Here is a 21,101-nt window from a genome sequence, read left to right as displayed (position 1 = left end):
TGAAGATCAAGGCAAATCCTAACGAAACTGATACACATATTCCCTAGCATATATTACATAACACCTAAAAATCCAAAGTGTTGATAGGTTGGTGAGAATAGGGGCTCAAATTTGGATTAAAAATTAGAAGTTGGTTATTTAAAAAACAACCCTTTGGGACTAAAGAATTAGATGAGGTTTACAAATTGTTCTTCCATGGAGTGGATATGGAGGTAACTTACTACATTGTGAATGTTATTATAGTAATATAGTTGTTTAATACTAGTATTAGTAATCTACAAGTTTTCTTTTGTTCTTGTGCTCATGACCAGTGTGCCATGCCATCGTACCGATACTAGCATCTTATTATGGTGTTATTCCAAAACTATCATATATTCTCACGTGTAAGAATGGGTGATAATGAGGCAAACAAAGAATGACAAATTTGATGTCCATAATGTGACTTTCCTAGAAATTTCCTCATTTTTAACACGTTAACGTGGATACAAAACACTTCCAAAAACCAAATTGGCATTCCAGGTAGTCTAGTGATCAAATCTTTTTAGTTATTGTTTCATTAGGGCATCTCTAACGGTGTATCAATTTTTTCATCAAATTTGAGTAAAAACTTCCTTTGATATCAAGTGTTCCAACGGAGGGTTTTGTAGTTTTATCAAACTACCGATCTACCGGGTGGACAACCGGGAGGACCACCAGCCAGTGTAATTTTTTCACAAATTTGTCTTAAGGTGGTTATATGGTGGTAAAATCTAAATGCAATGAACAATGATTTGATGAAAGGCATGCTAATCCTCAATTTGATAAAAAAAAAAAGTGAAATCCTAAATTTAATACGTATTTAATGAAATTGTTGTAATAAGAAAATAAACTATTTTTCATCAAATTTAAATTTGATAACAATTTTGAATAACTATTAGAGATGATCTTAGGGGATCACATATTTAATTCCCTTCTTTCTTCTCAATGTAATTGTTAAACTTGTTTATATTTTCTAAACCACCTAAACTTAGTTTTAGTTAATATATACTTTTGAGTCTCTCTACTCGGGACCAATTAGTTGTGAGAACCTAAAAAAATTAATTTTCTTTCTTAAGAATATTAAAGACTAGGAAAAACTTTAGTAGTTGAGAAGATATGTCGCCAACGGTAAGGATTAAAAATGTCAAAAGGAGATGTGTTTCTGCAGCCAAAATAACTCTGTAAAACAACAATGATTTAGACCACTAAAAAATACATCATTAATAGCACTAATATATTGGGAATGGCAAAAAAAATAATAAAAAAATAAAAACAAGGCATAGAAAGTAGGCGGGACCCACTGCCACATCATTAGTGCTCCTTCTAGTGATATCTTTTTAGTGCTCTCAAGCATTTTTTTTGTAAAAACACTCAAAAGGAGGGGTAATTATTCAATAGTTTTGGAGTATAGACATGTAATATTTTATAATATTATAATTGATAGAAAAGGTAGGTAGGTGAAATATTGTATTGGGTGATTGAAAAATACAATGAGCATATTGAATGATGATTAGTTAGTGAGTATAGACACATAGTATTTCGAGAATATTGAATAATTTCCCTAAAAGAAGATGTGTCTCTGAAGCCAAAAAAATTAAAAAATATATTTTTGCCTTTTATATTCTTTTAAGAATTTGCATTAAAAAAAAAAAGACAATTGGTAATCACATTTATTATAATTTAAGAATAATATTTGTTTGTATATTATTTGGAAGGATTTTTTTTATTAAAATTTTATATGGTAAATAATATATAATATTTTTATAGTAGTTAAGGTCTCTTAACATTTTCACCGAGAAAATTTGAGTCAGAAAAATTTTGGCCTTGACACAGAAATTTTGAAATTTCTCTAGTATAATTATAGAAAATTTTTATTAAGGGACCTTAGTTAATAAAAAGAAAACATCTTGAACCTCTTCTATTACACGGGTTTAGGGATATTGCTGCCTGCCAATACTATTTTGGCCTCGATACAGAGAAATTTTGAAATTTCTTTAGTGTAATCATAGAGAAATTTTATCGAGGGACCTTAGCTAACAAAAAGAAACATCTTGGACATCTCCTACTACACAGGTTTGAGGATACTGATACATGGAATGTGTAGCAGTTAGTACTACGCACCAAAACGACGTCATTTTGATATTCAAGATGCAAAATCGATATCATGCAGCAATTACTAGTACGCGCCAAAACCATTTCGGTCCTGACGCAAAAAAAAAAAAATTCAAAATTTCTCTAATATAATCACAAAGGTATTTTATCGAGAGGATCTTAGCTAATAAAAATAAACATTTTGGACCGCTCCTATTACACTACACAAACTTGGAGAGGAATGTTTCATTGATTTTCTTTATTACTCCCTTCGTTCCCAAATATTAATCATTTATTTCATTTTTCATTGTCCCAAAATATTAATCTCTTATTAAGAAATAAAATAATATGAATTTACTATTTTACCTTTATTTTAAATTCATTAATAATACAAAAAGTACAATTATGACAATTGATATTTCTAAAAAAATATATTATCAAAGGATAATTTTAAAAAATTAATATTTGAAAAATATAATAATTATACTGTCAAAAAAAAAATTAAATTCTCCAAAAGAGATCATTATTTTAGAACGGATGGAGTATTTATTTAATTTTTAATAAAAATTAAAGGCCCTTATTAATAAGTTATGTTATGAATCTTAAATAATTTATTAAATTTTTTATCAAATCTCTCGTATGACGTTAGAAGCTGCACATATGTAGGTTACGATCATAGGATTTTTCCTCATTAATTACTACAGTGTAAAAGGGGGACGTGTCCGATTGCGTGGCAACGTCAGCAACTCGTACGAGGGCACGTGTATGGTTATATATTTAGAAATTTATATCTCTACTTACGGAGTTGACGCTTGTCGTTTGATGTTCGGACCCACGTGATTGTATATCCCTACGTGTCACTTCCCTACTGGATGCTGCTACAAGGAAAGACCGCCAGCTTTTGGTAGTTGTACTTCCCTTCAACAGTGTGAATATTGAAAAATAAAAAATTGAATTACTTCAAAATAAAGAGCACTCTAATGTTCAAATAAAAATAAAAGTAAACCACAGCACATGCACAATTGACCTTGTTGTAGGGGTAAATTACAATGTCAATTAGACCATTCAAAAATTATAATTTAAAAAAAAAATAGCAATTATTCTAATTTAGATATGTTATTCATTTTTCATAAGTTGCTATAATTTTTTAAATATTTATCCTGCCTTAGCACATTGAAGTATACAAGTTGGCCAATTGAACTAATTCAATTAGTTTGTCAGCATTTTTTTTAACGAAAGATTGAATTGAAAATTTTAAAATTTTTGTTAACATATGCCCGAAGGTATATGTTAAAGAAATATTAAATAAGTATAACTATCCCCACTACTATAGGAAGTTGTAAAAACTTAAATGATATCTAAATTAAATAATTATTTTTTTAATAAGACCAAAACACCCTTGTTGTTTTTCTTTTTTTGTTTTTATTTTTGTTTTTCTTTTATATAGAAATAATTTTCAGAATAATAAGGTCAAAATATCATTTTTCCTTCAAATATGTTTTATATTATTTTCAATTTGGATGTGCTCCTCATTAGTAGTACTAACTTATTCTTCAAGTGTATTTTATCAAACTCCATATATACAAATATATTGATTGAGCTTTTTGGAATATATTTTTCAAAAAAATATTAAAATTAAAATTAATATTTAGTTTGGTGACTTTTAAAAAATAAAATCAAACATAAATTATTTTCATATGAGTTTTTTGGAACATAAATTAATATTTTAAAATTCAAATATATATTTATTTTTAATTTTGTCAAACTAATTTATAATTTTTTTAAAAATAAATTCTAAATACAAATTCTAAAAATTAAATCAAATAAAAATATTTTTGAACTAAAATTTTTCCAACAATACTTTCATAAATGTTGGTGGAGTTGTCACTATATTAGAACCGTTAATATATATATAGTATAGTATAGTTTTTTTTTTTAATTATTTTTTTATCATATGCAATAGTAATTAAAAAAATAGACTTATGAAAACAGGTGTATTTATGTACATATGAAAAAAAATTAACTCTTTAATAACATCATAATTAATTTCACTTCTACATTTATATTTTTAATGCACCTGGAGGAAGTTAAATTATTGTTTATTGCTTAAGGCACGTGTTAACGAGACTAAATTTTTAAAAGGTTATGTTAGAGATTCTAAATGATTTATAAATTTTTTTACCAAATCTCTCACATGAGGTGTGGGACCCACACAAGGGTTTGTGTTTTGGTAGAAAATTTGATAAATCATTTGGGATCCATAACATTTTCTATTTTTAAAACTATTACATGAATCACAAGATATTAAATTTTGTAGGCAATGGATTATTAAAAATTGATAGCATTGAATCTAAGCTTGGAAACCCATTATATGGAGTCCATAACCTATACATAAAACTTAGGCTTTACGAAAATTTTGGAATGGAGGATCATGTAGGTAATAATGAATAGCGATACTAAATTAAATTGAGTTCTCTATAATTTATTACATTGTTTAATTTAAATACTGTGCGATTATAAGTCTCACAACACTGGACTCCACTGTAAATCCTATAATCTCTCTCACAATTTTTGGACTGAATAATCCAATCCATCAAAAGAAGGAAGGGAAAAAAAAAATTAAAAAAATTTATTATATTTGCGGTGCAATAAAGAAAATTAAACATTTTACATAACATTTCTTGAGTATAATATAACAAACGAAGTAGGGATGTTTTTGCAAATCCAGCCACTTGAAAATATCAAAAAGTAAGGTAATAATGATGATTATTCAATAGCCAGCCTGTATAAATTTGGAGTTGCTGTCTATATATGTCACCATGATAGCACATTCTCTATTTCATTAGCTTCTTCTCTATTAATCACAAATTTTAGAGTTGAATTTGAGTCCCTCATTTCAAAGGTAATTCAGAAACTCAATTCGATTCCTGTCTACAGTATTTCGATTTGCATTCCTTTACACATTCAGTCATGTTTTCTGCATAAATTCGCTGTCTTTATATTGAGTTTTGAGTTTTGATTTTAGGTCTATGTGTGTGTTTGATTGTCGAGAAAAGGTAGGAAAAAGAAACGAAAATTAGCATTTCTAAATCTTGGGTCTTTTTTTTTTTTTCCTTCTCTTTGATGTTTGAGATTAACGGAAATGAAAACCTCGAACAACTCGGCAAAACTGAGTTGCTTAATTTGGTGGAGCTGAGTTTCTCTGGTTGGAAACCAAATTCCTCATCTTTCTCGGCAACCAAACAGATATTTCTGTTCGTTTGATTTCCTTTTTATTTTTATTTTTTTCCTTTTTTCTAGTTTGCCAAGTGTCTGTCATTATTTTTCAAAAAGTAGTTTACTCTATAATTGAAGTTCCATTTTTTTTTTTTTTTTAATGCTGATTCTTTAGCTTTTTTGGGAAGCCCTATTCTGAATTATCTAAAATTTGTGTTTTATAAAAATAAGTGATACATCCTATGGTTCTTTTCTTCTCCAAAGTTAAGCAAAGCTTTCATTTTTTTTCAGGTGAACATCGGAGAATCAAAGCTTTAAACCAATTTGAGACCCGATTTTCAACTGTTTCGGTAAAGATACAATTTTGAAACTCAACCATCTTCTCCGGTATTCTGTGGTTTATTACAAAGCCAGGGAATGCTGTAAGATGTGCTTGAGAGCTAAGGTCTTTTTCGCAGAGTTTGATGAGGAAGCTCCATTTGAGCTACCCTTATTTGTTCTTGATGAGATTGGACATATAGCTTCTCAGATGCCTACTGGGGATAAATATTTTAGGGCACAACTCCTGTCATATCACAACCTTTGTGAGGATGGTTGAACTTGTATAATCTTTAAATGGATTCCTTCATGGTAGAAAGCTATATTGCATATATTGGTTTAGCTCGAGAAAATAGCATACTAATTGTGTATTAGATTAGTCTGAATAGTTTTTGTGACTTCAGATGGAAAATAAAGGGAGTGTGTTGATGCACCGGTATGAAATAGGGAAATTGTTGGGCCAAGGAACGTTTGGCAAGGTTCACCATGCGAGGAACCTTGAAACTGGCATGAGTGTGGCTATTAAGATGATTGACAAAGAGAAGGTTTTGAAGGTTGGGATGTTTGAGCAGATCAAGCGAGAGATTTCTGTAATGAGGATGGTTCGACACCCAAATATCGTGCAGCTTTATGAAGTCATGGCTAGCAAAACCAAAATTTACTTTGTCATGGAATATGTCAAAGACGGTGAACTCTTTGACAAGGTAGCGAAAGGGAAGCTAAGGGAGGATCTTGCAAGGAAATATTTCCAACAGCTGATTGGTGCTGTTGATTTCTGCCACAGTAGAGGTGTTTATCACCGGGATTTGAAACCAGAGAACATACTATTAGATGAGAATGGGAATCTAAAAGTTTCAGACTTTGGATTAAGTGCCCTTGCTGAATCTAAGCGTCAAGATGGGTTGCTCCACACAACCTGTGGAACACCGGCCTATGTTGCTCCTGAAGTGATCAACAGAAAAGGGTATGATGGATCGAAAGCCGATATATGGTCCTGTGGGGTCATCTTGTATGTTCTACTGGCTGGTTATCTTCCATTCCATGATTCAAATCTGATGGAAATGTATAGGAAGATTGGTAAGGCAGATTTCAAATTCCCTAATTGGTTCTCCCCTGAAGTACGTAGGCTGGTGTCAAAAATGCTTGACCCAAACCCAAATACACGAATATCCATTGCCAAAATCATGGAAAGTTCTTGGTTTCGAAAAGGCTTAAAACCTGTGAGAATTGAAATGAAGGGGAAAGAACCAGCTAGTCATGATGTCGAAGCAGTGGTTGGTGATAGCAGCACTGCAGCAGAGGCAAAGCAAGAATTGGCAAGGCCTAGTAACTTGAATGCTTTTGATATCATCTCGTTCTCAGCAGGCTTTGACTTGTCTGGTTTGTTTGAGGAAAATGAGCGAAAGAAAGAAGAGCGGTTCACTTCTAGGAAGACTGCCAAGACCATTATTTCGAAGTTGGAGGACATAGCCAAGCATTTGAAGCTTAAAGTAACAAAGAAAGATGGAGGGCTGTTGAAATTGGCTGGATCAGAGGAAGGAAGGAAAGGCGTGTTATCTATTGACGCAGAGATCTTTGAGGTCACTCCAACATTTCATTTGGTGGAGGTGAAAAAGACCGGTGGAGATACATTGGAGTATCAGAAGATGATGAAGCAGGACATAAGGCCGGCACTTGAAGACATTGTATGGACTTGGCATGGCGATCAGCTGCGATCCCAGCAGCAGCAAGAAAATCAACCAGAGCTGCAACAGCCCTCTCAAGAGCACCCATCGCTAGATGTTTCACCTCAGATTCCATAACAAATAAAGTTCCTTTACGCTGTGTTTGGTTGGGGGATTTGGGAAGGGAAATGGAAAGGGAAATGGAAATGAAAGGAAAAGGAGAAAGAATTAATAGAATTTCAAATCCCAACTATGTTTGGTTGTGTTGGTTATAAAATAGAATTGATGTCTTAAAAGGTATCCTATTTCTTTATTTATTTCTCACCCCCTTTCTTTTCCCATATATTTTTTATTATAACCAAACATAAATAGGATTACATTTCTCATTCCTTTTCCAAATCCCACCTCAAAAACTCCAACCAAACACAGCATTAGTAGGCTGATTGTAAATTGTAGTGTGCACTTTTGTATCTTTGTTTACCATTCTGTTCTTGGAAGTTTTATCTTCGTGACAATTAGAAGATTATGTATTGAACTTGACATGTATAACTGTGTTGGTGCTTAGAGATGTATTGTAACTTGAAGTTCACTGGATATTCCATGTATAATCTATACGCATAAAGAAGTAGATTAGTTAAGTTTGGTCTGACAGTTCGAAGTTCATGGTTGTTTCTTCAAAAAATTTGTTTGGAGGCCTTCTGAGGGCAGTCATAGTGCATAAGCTTCTGTCACAATGGGTTCTGTATGCGATCAATCTAATTATTTTTGTAAATATCTTTTTAATATGCCTTACAAAGATGAATAATTTAAATTATCATGAGCCTAAGTTGCACCCCTATAGGCCAACAGCATTGGAGGGAAGCAAAATCCTTACTTTTTGACATGCAGTTTTGTGGATCTTGTTTGCACCCCACATGGCCCCAACAAGCATCAATGAAATATTGTTTTGCATGGCAAAAAACTCGTGATTGCTTGGCCGTATTAGACTTAAAATCTTGAGTGTAATCTCCACACCTACTTAGTTATGTTATATTTGGACATATTACAATCATAGTGAACTATTTGGTGAATTGAAACCATAATAATGTTTGGGACATTATTTTATGGGAATGATAATATCGCACCAAAATATAAGCGTCACACTTGGATGCTTCTAAATACAATTTAAAAAAATTTCACTAGGCCCACATTTGCGAAACATAATGCAGTGATTTTTTAGGACTTGGGGAAAGAGTTCCATCAAACATTTTTTTCTATATCTTATCATGTCTTTAATTATCAATTTTCCTTAAATGTGATTGTGAACCATACCAAGCCAAAAACAAAACATACATACGGAGCCTTCTCCTTTCGAGCTTAGGACTCATTGGCTCAATTGCAAAGTATAGTGATTTTGGTTTAGATCCGACCCGACCCAACCAAATTTGTATTTTGGATTCGGGTTTCATGGTTTCGTATTGTTGTTCATTTCTTACGTCCCTTATATTTTCTTTAGTTTGGCTATTGGGTTGTATTGTTTGCATTTAGAATAGGTTGGTAGCTTGGTTTTCAAATTTTTATTGCCCAGAATTTTGCTCCTACGCTCAAGCGTTACTTCTTGCGCTTGAGCAGGCTTTGTGAACTCTCTATACTTTTGCAGGCTTGCAAAACTACTGGAAGAGTGTTTCCTACGCTTGAGCAGTCGTGTGCTTGAGCGACCATTTTTGTGCTCGAGCGTTGGTCTGCTATCTACAAAACTACTGAAAATGTGTATTCTGCGCTTGAGCATCACTTCTTGTGCTCGAGCAGAACAACTTGTTGTGTCTGGACGCTCAAGCGTCGCTTCTTGCGCTCTAGCGAACTGTGCGTATATCAGTTTATGATCAGGCCATTTGTTCTCACTTTTCCATCATTCTCTCTCTTTCTCTCAAACATTTCAAAACCCTAGACCTAGAGCTTCTCTCTCTAAAACTCCCCATCTCTCTACATTTTCACCTAGATTTAGTAGTTTCTCTATCCATAAATTTTTGTTAAAAAGGTAGAGCATCTCAAGAGTTATGTTTTCATTCGAATAGAGTTGAGTTTTGGCTTCATCCGAGTTCTTTCCTTGTCTTGCTTGTCTTCTAACTTTGAGGTAGGAATTTTCTACACTCTTTTATGATTTTAACTTAGTTATTTGTTTTTCATAAACAATGTTGTGGTTCTGGAGAATTTTGGAATAAATCTAGGGTTTTGGATTAAAATCAAAAGAGGAGTTTTCAAATGATTGTATGAAAAATGGTTGTGGGGGTGGAATTGAAATTAAGTTGCAAACAAATTGTTGATTTTGATCTTTGGATTGAATTTTGGAAGAAAATGAATTTTGCCCTAAATGTCCCAAATATTCATTTTGTATAAATAAATGAAATTGATGATGAAAATGTGAAATTGGATGGATGTTTATATAAATGGTGGAGCTAGATATGTATTATCACTCACCTATAGACTTTGGATAATTTATCTGTCTTGGAGATTGTATATCTGTTTAGAAATATTTGTTTTGAGCTATCGATGGAAGATAACTATGATTGTTGTAGAAATTGCATGAGAATTAAGTAAATTGAAACTAATTTTCTCATCCATTTGCATGGAGTGTTGTCACATCTTTAATACATTGTAAATGTATGATGTTTTGAAGAAGAAATGGGATATACTCCATATTTGGAAGAAGAAAAGAGATATACTCCATCGAATAAAGTTGGCTGGAGTGTCTAGGGTAAAAATGTCGAAATCATGAGTATACATGCGTGCCAATTCCCGCGGACAAAATATCCGTAAAATGGTAAATAGAAGTGATGGTATGATGGTTGTACTGGTTGGAAACCTATTAAGTTGTATTCTCAGCTTGGTTGTCTGAATGAAATGAAACTAATTTCATGAATTGATATATATATATATATATATATACTTGGTACCGCATGGTTTGCAAAAGAATTACGAAACGATTTATCAATGACTTTGTATATGCATATTATCCTCATATCTTTATTAAGATTTATATATTGTGTTAGATTATTTTTATTGGACTTTGACTCACCCTATTTGGAAAAAATCATTTTCAGGTACTTGCGATATGCTAAAAGCTCTGTTTATTTATTTTGTGTTCATTTTTGTACAAACCTAAGACTTTACTTATATTGAGCTACAGACACACTTTTGATGTACCTAAATCTTGACTTAGAACTATGTAAGCCCCTAAGGCATATAATTATCTATTAGCTTTTGTTACATTATTACTGCTTGGTAACACATGCTGTAGATTCAAGATATACTATTTATGAATGTATATTACATGTGTCACCCTTTTGTACAACCAAATGTTATGTAATAGGGCATCATTCTCTGATCTACAATTTTATTTACTGGGTGTGTTTGGTAAAGTTTACATTTTCAGTTTATATTTACAAAAGTTTTATAAACTGATTTTTGTTTATTTTTAGAAAAACATAAACTTCAAACGCGTTTGGTAATTGACAAAATATTTAAAAAAAAAAAATTAAAATATAAAAAAGAGTGAGAAATGACAAGTGGCGGCGAAAGACGGTGGTGGAAAGTGGTGACGGTGGGTGGTGGGTAGCTGGTGGTGGTGGGTGGTGGCGAGTGGGTGGTGGTGGTGGATGGGTGGGTGACGGTGGCGGGTGGTAGCGAGTGGGTGGTGGTGGTGGTGGTGGTGGCGGGTGGATGACGGTGGCGGGTGATGGGTGGTAGCGAGTAGGTGGTGGTAGGTGGTGGTGGTGGTGGCAGGTGGATAGCAGATGGCGGGTGGTGGTCGGTGGTGGCGGGTGGGTAGTGATGGTGGGTGGGTGGGTGACGGTAGCGAGTGGTAGGTGGTAGCGCGTGGATGGTGGTGATGGGTGGTGGTGGCAAGTAGGTGGCGGAAGGCGGGTGGTGGTGGCAAGTAGGTGGCGGAAGGCGGGTGGTGGTGGGTGATGGCGGGTGGTGGTAGTGGTGGTGATGGGTGGATGGGTGACGGTGGCGGGTGGTGGTGGTAGCGGGTGGTGGCGGGTGGCTGGTGGTGGGTGATAGGTGGTGGCATGTGGTGGATGGTGGTGGCAGGTAAGTGGTGAGTGGCGGTGGCAAGTAGGTGGCGGGCGGTGGATGGTAGTGGCGGGTGGATGGTAGGTGGTGGTGGCGGTGGCGGCGACGAGGGGTGGTGGCTAGTGGGTGGTAGTGGCAGGTGGGTGATGAGTGGTGGTAGTTGAAGATGGTGGTGGAAAATGGTGACGGATGGTGACTAGTGTTGGGTAGTAAAAAAAAAAAAAACTCAAAACTCAAAACGAAAACACATTTTGTGTTTTCATTTTTTGGCTAAATTTATAAATTAAGACCACTTATTTATAAATCAAAAATCCTACCAAACAAGTTTTTATTTCAATTTTTAAAACTTTTGTAAATATAAACAGAAAACTGAAAATGTAAATGTTACCAAACAGCATCTTATCGTCTTGGTTGGTTTATTGCATTTATTTCAGAACTTTACACAGAATGTAAGTAAAACTGGACTTGCCTACACCACGATGGGTTAACTTAACTAGAGAAAAGACGACATAAAGGAAGAACTCGCTATGTCAACAATTCACTATGAGCTATGAACATCTTATTTTGGACTTAAAAGACCGATTCCTCCCCTATACTTAGTCAGGCCAAGTATCATAAATACTTTGTTAAGACACTGAATGTCATTTCATCCTGAGAGAGACAGCTACACACCTTTCTCGAGAGACTGCCAAACACTCAGCATGAACACAGATAATGACAACTACAATTCATAGAACTCTAGATCACTAGCCTGGTTGGGGAGAGATATCTCCCAAAAAATTTACAAGAAGTTTACCGAGTAAGTTTGAAAATGTATGTTAACTAATAACTGTAAGTATATCCGCAATTGTTCATGTCAATCCGCATCTATACATTCAACAGCACATCAGAGCTAGAAAACTAAGAGCAGGACTGCATTAAATTGTCCCTTGTGATATGTTTGAATCTTGGGTTTATCAAAGAAAGAAAAATGAAAAGAAATCAATTGAGCTTGTTTCACTTCATTCTGTTCTAGTGTTTCCCCTTTTCTTTTACTTTCCCTTGGCATACTGTGATCCATACATATCCCTAGAAGCAGACAAACCCCTCCCCCTAGCAGACAAAAAAAGCAAAAATGAAACAGGTTGTGTATGTGTGTGTGTGTTTTTTTTTTTTTTTTTTTTTTTTTGGGGGGGGTGGGTTTAGAAAAAAAATAATTAAAACTGACGGTTAACTATATTACCTGATATACTAGTGCATGCATGCCACGTGTAATCCTATCATGCTATTGTAAGTAAATCTCCCTTATAAAGAAGAGAAGGAAGATACATTGATCCAGTATTCTAAACTCTCTTCCAAGAGAGGCTGTTTTTCCTCTTCAGAACAGGTGTATTTTTTAAGTCCCACATTAACTCTCATCACTTTTTCTTTTTATCAATCATATGACCAAAGTGACTGCACATCTGGATTGGAATACAGGCCACCAATATGAGGCCTCGTGATCAATGAGTTTCCGATGGCTTCCTCTGAACCTTGCACTGCCCACTCCTTCCTGCCACGCAAAAACAAGCGTATCAGATAACTACCACAAGAACTCTAAACACAAAGAAAGAAAAAGCTCAACGATTGAATATAGCAGATGGCAGACAAACAAAACCTAAACAAACTGAACCAAGCACCAAATGCACTAATATACCAGATTGATATTACCTCGTCAAGCTACTACAATTGTGAAGAAAATTTTAGCATGATTATCACAGCCTACTAGAATAAGAAAAGGTTCTATAATTCACTTTCAAAACCAATATCCAAAAATGAGAAAGAGCAGTGCTTTTATGGCTCTCTAACATGGTAAAATTTGTCTCACTTCAGAAGTTACTTTCATACAAGAAGCGGAAATCATGGTTATCAAAATCTCGATCCGGATCATACGACTCTAATTGGGCCAAATGATCCGGATTGCACTAGGATCTTAAAGTGACTACGATCCTAGTCATAAAATCATGTAGAATTGCGCTACGATCCTAATTCTACTACGATCCCGATCTTACCAAAAAAAATTTCTTATTATTTATTTCTTATATACATGTATATGTGTAAAACTATATAAGAAATGAGGCTATAAATTCTTTCTACAAACATCTCTTCTAATTTATGATAACATAAAAGATGCATTATATCAAATTAATCATTTTTCTTTAATGATTTTATAATTATTTTTTTATTTTACATTAAAACTAGAAACTTACGATCTTTGATCCGATTCTACGATCCGATCCACAAGTCCCTCCCAATGATCCTATCTAGGATCCCAATTTTAACAACCTTGACAGCAATGAGATGCAAGTTCAAGATATAAAAGGTAAGCATAGTCAGAATTGTAAAGCATATCTCGTATATGATTTCTCTTGATGCAATTTATGCATCACATCCCATTCAATTGCATACACCATGTTGCACACATTTTCAATCGGTTCAAGCATAAGCATTAAGCAATTCTAAGATTAAGGAGGTGAGTGTAGTCAGATTCGAAACACAGTGGTCATAAATTTTGGATAAATATGTTAATTTTGTAAGTCTTATGTTACATATACAAACTAGAAAGATGAAATGTATCAAAGGGATGCACACTGGTTTCTCCTTTATAAGATAATGTTACATACACAATCAAAAAGAACCGTCATTAATATACATGTTTCTTTCAAACTTCATTGATTTGCTAAACTTCCCTTCTATGTGGCATGCAACTGTCAATCCAAACTTTGGTTGATTGGGTTGCATTCATAACTTCTTACTGTGAACCATTACAGCACAATGGTTTTTAACATTTAACAGTAGTGATATACAAACAAAAAATTCATACTGAAAACTTACACATAATGACTTGCACAAAATTTCATACACTTAATACTTATTTGAATACATTTTTACACATATACCAACATTAACCAACACCCCAGTGGATTGAGTAGTGGTTAGCATTTCCTTATATGTTAACCCCCCGAACAGGTTTTGCAACCCTTTAGTGCCTTTTTTAATATACATATATATAGATTTTTTATGTAACCTCCTAGCCCCTCCCCTCGCTCTTTGTTACATACACACACACATATATATACATGGCTATGCACAAATTTTGCGAATAATATATACACAGATATCAGCAATGAATTTCAAATTAGTTGGATAGAAGTGAAGACATGCATAATTTCAAATGAAATCGTCTTTGTGCTCCACATGGATAGTTGGTTATTAAATACCTGTTGTACCAGTAAAATTCTACTAAAGAAGATGAAATTAAAGTTGCATGAATTTTTTAACCATGAACTAACAATGATACATTTTTGGCATCACACAGCAATATCTCTCCAATGTAGAATTCCCTGGGTGAGATACGTCATGCCTTGGTTCTTGTGATGACATGCATAGAAATTTTAGAGATGAGACAGAAGGTGCTAAGTCACCATATCCTATGAAGCATGGACACTCCAAAATTAGTGCCGTGGCGGTGTCCGACACGCGGACATGCCGGGGACACTTACGGGACACGCCAGATGGTGTGTCCCTTTAATTTAATGTTTTTTTTGGAAGGGGCCACGGCGGGGACACGCGTGCCTACATTTGGACACGCTAGGGGACACGGCGGGGCTCTTTTCTGAATTTGTTATATGTATTTGGGGTCAAATTGTAATATTTAAAAAGTAAAAACTGAGGGAGTCGAAATAGAGTGAACCTGCGAAGACCTTCTGAGTCGACGCCCTCTCTCAGTCGATCGAAGCTCTCTCTCTCAGTCGAAGCCCGAAGTCGATCGAAGCTCTCTCTCAGTCGAAACCCTGCGAAGTAGATCGAAGCCCTCCGAAGACCTCCGATCAAGTTGTCTCAGCCTCTGTTTCTGTCGATCCAGTTGTCTTTGACCTTCAATCCAATCGACTTCGAAGGTAAGCCCTCTGTCTCTTTCTCTTTCGCTCTCTCTCTCTCTCTCTCTGTGGTCTGTTTTCGACTGAGGGAACTGATTTTTATTTTTTTATTTTTATATATATATATATATATATATGTAAGAGTTATTTTAATTTTTATTTATTTATAGGTTTATATATAAGTTATTTTGATTTTTATTTCTTTATCCCTTTATATATAAATTTATATATATGTAAGATTTTTAATTTTTTTTTTTTTTTTTTTGTAATTATATGTTTATATATCTAAAACTGTAGTTTTTTTTAAAAAAATTAATTATAAGTTTATATATATATATATATACAGTATGTAAACTCTTTTTTTTTTTTTTAATCCTTCTCATGTTAATGTTAATTAATTAATAGGAAAAATGTTTAGTTCATTTATTGTTGGATGTTGGATGTTGAATCTTTTGCATCTCTTACATTTATTGAATTAATGTTACTATATTAGTGTTTGTTAATTTTGATTTAAAATGAATGTAATATGAATCTACATAACACATAAAAATATATAAAAATAAAAAAATAAAATGACCGTGTCCCCCGCCGTGTCCATGTCCCCATTTTTTGGAAATTACCGTGTCCCGTGTCAGTGTCCGTGTCCGTGTCCGTGTCTGTATCCGTATCCGTATCCGTGTCCGTGTCCGTGTCCGTGCTTCATAGACCATATCACAAATATTTTTTTGGGTTGTGGATTTGTATGTATCAATTAAAAAAGGCATAGCATAAGGGCTGATAAGTAGCACCAGTAAATTTTGTGGCAGTAGGATGGGTATGTATGTAAACCCACACCATATATATTAGAGCTGTAAGTAAGGCCAGCAGCAGGGAAGAAGACAGTAAGAATCTGAGATCCATGAAAATAAATTTAGAACCATTAATTCCCCCACTTTCTTCTAAGAAGAAAAGACAACGGTTAGATGTTCTTTTTTTTTTTTTTAATTTCTACACATTGTGGAATCAAAGTTTCCACTAGAATGCATTATATTGCTGTACACAGAAAAGATCACAAGTTCTTGCTCAAGGCTCGCTAATACAGAAAGGAAGCAACATAGATACTCACTCAACCCCTAAAAATGTTTCAGAAATAACCAAAAAAGGCAAATAACATACTTCTTTTGTCCCATTTACTCAAAAAGACAATCACAGATTGAGATAGACAATAATCAGAGTAGATCACTTACTTGGCCCAACAATTGCCTGGAGAAAATTCAAATGGAGGGTTAACTGCAGATGAAGTGGGACTCCCATACATCATTTCATTCTGAGAGGTCTCCTCCTGTGGCTTAAGAGAGAAATGGCCTTCACTGCCTGGCATTGGTCCAAATAAAGTTTTTGATGACCAAGGATCATCAGTAGAACCAGGAACAGAAGTAGCAAAGATTCCGCCATTTTGGCAATTGCCAACGAAAACCTTCTGAGGAGAATGAGTGCCAGAAGGGGTTAGATCATCTTTTGTGAAAAGTGATGCCATAGTCTTTTGAGACATAGGATGCACCATATCCTCCTTGTTTGACCTGTTCAGTTCTGCAGGTAATAGCCAATTGGCTGGGCCACCTACCAAACCTGGGCCACCCACCAAACCTAGACCATCTTGACCAAGAGGAGAAGTACTCCACATCTGCCATGTTCCCTTCTCATTTGCATTATTTGAATCATCCATCGGCGAAGTCTGCATATCCTGGGCCTTGGGTGTACTTGGAAATCGATTAGAATTAGAATGCCTTTCGTCAAAGACTCGAATCCGTGACAACGGAGATTCAATTGGCGATGGCCTGTTCCCTTCAGCTGCACACATGTTCTTTAAAGCACGTGGCTTGTCCAGTCCCATGTCTGTTGCAAATCCAGGGCCAACATCTAACTGAAAATTATCCAATGACTCTGAAACTGGCCCAAGCAAAGATACTGGGTCAGGAACATAACATGGATCTTCAAAAATGTCAGACTCTTCCGGTAAAAAATCACGAGGTGCTTCTCCAATTCGAGGAAACATGACTTCAGATGTTAATGGAGGAACTGTACTACTACTTGTTGATACGTAAGGAAAGGTAGATAAAGTAAATGGTGATGGCAGTCCAAAATTAATGGGGTTATCATATGATTGTCCAGAACATGAGTGACCAGAAAAGGGAGGGCTTTGAATTTCTGCTTGGGACTTCCCATTTGGTCTACTTATGACATTCGAGTTAGTGGCTAGAGGAACAGCTGATGAGCGGGTAAATAATTGTTGCCACGATTTTTTAGGGGCTGTTGGTTGTGGTTCAATGAGCACCTGCAGTAAACAGTCCAGCACAAACATAAAGCAAAGCTAAGTTCATTATCACCAACATGCTATGGTTAAACTACGCTATCATATAATTTAGTCTATTGGCTCATAGATCATGAAATCCCTAAAGGGGAATCATCCCAAAATTCATGCGGTGGCAAAAAAAAAGTTAATTCAGAATGTAATGCTATATCCAGTTGTTTAAAATATAACATCCAACAAATAAATGCGTGCACATGCCAAGATGGATTATAATTCCTAACATTGCATTCATGTCTACCATATTTGGAGAATGATGGACATTATGTATATAAATCGCAGAATACTAAGAAATCACTTAAGTAGTTCAACAACTATTTAAAGATAGCCAATGAAAATATTATATATGTGACTAAACCAAAAAAAGTAACTATCTATAAGCAGTAAGATAACTTACAGGACGGTTGATAGTCTTATCATCCCCATTCATATTTGCCTTCCCAGGCTGAGCTAATTCTCTCCTATTAGCAAAAGTGTTGACATGATCTCTTGAAACAGTAGCAGAAGTATTAACACCCTTTCCAAATAAATTGCCTCCACTAAATGCTTTAGATGAAGATAAAAAAGTACCCCTCATGCGGTCCAGGTATCGTGTTCCAGCATTTGCCCGGCTATAATTGTTTGCACTAGTACCCTTAATCCCATGAGCCATTTCTATGCTATAATTTTTGGCACTTTCTGTGCTGGTTCTATGATATTCCTGTCGATCAGTATCACTCTTCCTGTCAAACTCCCGTTTCCGCTCACTTTCCTTACCTGCTCTCTTTTCCAGTTCCTCAGCATCTGAGTTGCTTTTACTAGACCATTTGTCTTTTTCCTTCCTTCTTTCTTCGCGCTTTTTCTCTGCTTCCTTCTTACTGTCTTTTCCCCTGGCAGCATTTGAAACTCTGCCATGATCTTTCTCCGCCTCCATCTTCTCATCCCTCAGCCTCCTACGTTCCTCCACCAATCTTGCAACCTCCTCCCTCTGCTTTTTCTCCTCCTCCTCCAATAGCTCCCTCTCTAGCCTGGCCTGTCTCTTCTCTTCAGCTTTTCTGCGAGCTTTCTCTCCTCTGCTCTCATAATTCACCCCATTTTCTCCTCGCTTAGCCAACATCGCCTTGTGTTCTGCATCTGATGAAGCATCATCTCCAGATGAACTAACCCTAGTTATCTTTCTCCAGAGCCATCCAATGCTCAAGAAAAAAGTTGTCAATATCTTGCAGCCAAAAATAACAATCCGTGAATAAGATTTCTCTGCCATACAATGGGTATCATCACTGAAAAACCCGCCCCCACTCTTTCGCCAATAACTAGACTTCCCAGTAAAAGACCCACTGACCCAATTACCATTCTCTAACCAATCTTGACCGCAAATCCAACCATTATCAGACCACACCTTCCCATTTAATATCTTCCCACCTTTGCCAACCAAATCCTTCAAAATCCCAGAATTTGAGAGCCCCAATCCAGGGGGTACAGGGAGGTCCAAGACAGGTCTCTTTGAAATATGCCCACAATAGGAACACATAAACCGTCCCCCACCAGGGTTCTGATCCCGATATGGTGTCAAACAGTTCCTACACCTCCGTGTTGCCGTCTTCCGAAGCTTATGCATTTCAATCGCCTCAAACCTCTTCCTCTCTCTAAGCCGGGCGTTCCTTCGTACCCGCCAAGCAGACAACTGTGGCATCAATATCTCATACCAGAACAAGGTAACCAACAACACGAACACACAAGCCAACCTCGGCGACGTGATTTCGAACCGGAAAGCAGGTGGCAACAGTTGAGACAAGGCCCACAGGCCAATCATTGGAATTACTAACCATGGAAGCATGGTAGCAACCCGTCGAGACCACTTCTGAATTACGCACAGTATACACATTATCCTCTAACCCACACCTATCTTCCCCGTATCACCAAAATTTTTACAAACCCTAAAAATCAAATCAAACAATCACAGCTGTTCAATCTCCAATAAAAAACCCTAACCCTACGTTATTCCCCGAATCGCAAATTTCCAACCAAAAAAACAACCCTTTCCAAACCCTAACAACGCGAGTTGTGTAATTCGACCTAGTTTTCAAATGGTAATAAAATCGAAGATTAATCAGAACAGTGAGCTTGAGTTTCGTGTGAGGAAGCTCCTCCGAAACCTAGTGAAGACGAAACGAATAAACAATCGAATGGGATTAGGAGACTTACAGATTGGACGTCCATTGACCAAAATTTCGGAGATTCGGCGGTGGCGCCGAAGAACAAGACGACGGTGATGGTGGCGGCGGAGTCGGCTCGGAGACGGTGGTGGTTGCTACTGTTCGTACTTTTGCACCAGAGAGAGAGAGAGAGAAGAAGAAGAAGGAGAAGCTGTGACGATGATGATGATGATTTGATGAGAGAGAAAACGTATAAAAAGATAAGAGAGAGAAACATGAAGAAGAAAACGAAGGTTGGTTGAGATCGTGTTATATATAGGAAAACACTGAACCATAGGAGTGGGTCTGGACCGGTTGAGTTTCAAGCTTTGGATGTTGGTGCGTTGCTTGCTATTTGTTTTTTTTTTTTTTTTTTTTTTTTTTTTGGAGTAAGGGTGATATGAATTTTAATTTCCTCCATCAAATTGAGATTTTCATTTCATTTAATAAAATTACAGTATGTCATTAAAGCAAAACAAAAAAAAAAATCGATATTGTTGCTATAAATTTAATATTTTGTAATAAATTTTGAATTTTAAGTTGAAATTTATTAATACAGATCTTTCATATATTAGTTTTAAATTTTAAATGAAATGAAAATTAGGCATGTAAATTATCAACTCATAATAATGGTAGATTCAACGTGGGAGTTCTTAAATATGTATGTGTGTGTGACAATCACAAAATTTATTACTTATAAATATTTGAACTTCGATGAGATTATAATTGAAAAATCTAAATGCAAATAAGAATGATTAGCAAACATACATTGAAACACTTGGCTTTCCTTATTAATAGATAGAGAGGTTTATTTACATATTCATTACAAGATTAATAAAAGATGAAATGCACCTATTAAAATGATAGCTAACATATTACCCCAATTTAAATTTTACATATCACCTATCCATGTGTAACTCCAAAGAAAATTTATAGTTTTAATAATCATAATTTTTTTGCCTCTTTTTTTTTTTGTTTTTTTTGTTTTTTTTTTTTTTTGTTTTGGAACAAAGGAATAGGAAAAACAACCGCAAAAACAGAGCATCAACTAAACTCCCACAGCGACCGAGCAAGGTTCAACGGCAGATTTGAAACCCAGTCCAAGGGAAGACAACCATAGAGCAAAGCTTGAGCCACCAATGAGCTGCTCTGTTGGCTAATCGAGAGGGCACCAACAGAAAGACACCCCCATAATCAGTCATTCCTTTAATATCATCAAACATAGCTACTCGTACGAAGAGAGTTTCCATCCGAAGGACGAGAAATCATTACTCTTCCAGCTGCTAGCACTGACTCAAATTAAAGTGATTACCAAGTTTTT

The 21,101-nt window shown here is 35.3% G+C and overlaps 2 protein-coding genes across 4 annotated transcripts; one reads left to right on the top strand and one right to left on the bottom strand.

The window, feature by feature from the left end:
- The first annotated feature begins 4,839 nt into the window (after window positions 1-4,839).
- Window positions 4,840-7,567, top strand: LOC114282516 (CBL-interacting protein kinase 2). The gene is made up of 2 exons (XM_028225211.2): window positions 4,840-5,011; window positions 5,617-7,567. Exon 2 carries the CDS (start codon window positions 6,048-6,050, stop codon window positions 7,443-7,445), a length of 1,398 nt encoding a protein of 465 aa, XP_028081012.2. The 5' UTR covers window positions 4,840-5,011; window positions 5,617-6,047; the 3' UTR covers window positions 7,446-7,567.
- Window positions 7,568-12,630: 5,063 nt separating this feature from the next.
- Window positions 12,631-20,109, bottom strand: LOC114282517 (uncharacterized). Of its 3 annotated transcripts, none has more exons than XM_028225212.2 (4): window positions 19,791-20,109; window positions 18,004-19,661; window positions 16,486-17,573; window positions 12,631-12,894 (listed from the first exon to the last, which is right to left on the bottom strand). In XM_028225212.2, exons 2-4 carry the CDS (start codon window positions 19,468-19,470, stop codon window positions 12,777-12,779), a joined length of 2,673 nt encoding a protein of 890 aa, XP_028081013.2. In that variant the 5' UTR covers window positions 19,471-19,661; window positions 19,791-20,109; the 3' UTR covers window positions 12,631-12,776. The 3 variants fall into 3 exon arrangements, with proteins under 3 accessions (XP_028081013.2, XP_028081014.2, XP_082775112.1); XM_028225213.2 differs by having other exon boundaries at window positions 18,004-19,522; window positions 19,791-20,076; XM_082918986.1 differs by having other exon boundaries at window positions 18,004-20,104.
- Between the last annotated feature and the right edge of the window lie 992 nt (window positions 20,110-21,101).

This window comes from Camellia sinensis, chromosome 3 (assembly GCF_055761805.1).
Source record: "Camellia sinensis isolate YWXY chromosome 3, ASM5576180v1, whole genome shotgun sequence".
NCBI lineage: Eukaryota > Viridiplantae > Streptophyta > Magnoliopsida > Ericales > Theaceae > Camellia > Camellia sinensis.
Note: the sequence above shows the minus strand (reverse complement) of the source record. Positions and strands in the feature narration are given on the sequence as shown.

Excerpts from the sequence above, each read along its gene's own strand:
- LOC114282516 (XM_028225211.2), top strand. The coding sequence starts at position 6,048 with ATGGAAAATAAAGGGAGTGTGTTGATGCACCGGTATGAAATAGGGAAA.
- LOC114282517 (XM_028225212.2), bottom strand. The coding sequence starts at position 19,470 with ATGTGTATACTGTGCGTAATTCAGAAGTGGTCTCGACGGGTTGCTACC. Across the intron at positions 17,574-18,003 it reads ATAAGACTATCAACCGTCCT|GTGCTCATTGAACCACAACC; the intron begins GTAAGTTATCTT and ends TGTTTACTGCAG. Across the intron at positions 12,895-16,485 it reads CCAGGCAATTGTTGGGCCAA|GAAGGAGTGGGCAGTGCAAG; the intron begins GTAAGTGATCTA and ends TTTGCGTGGCAG.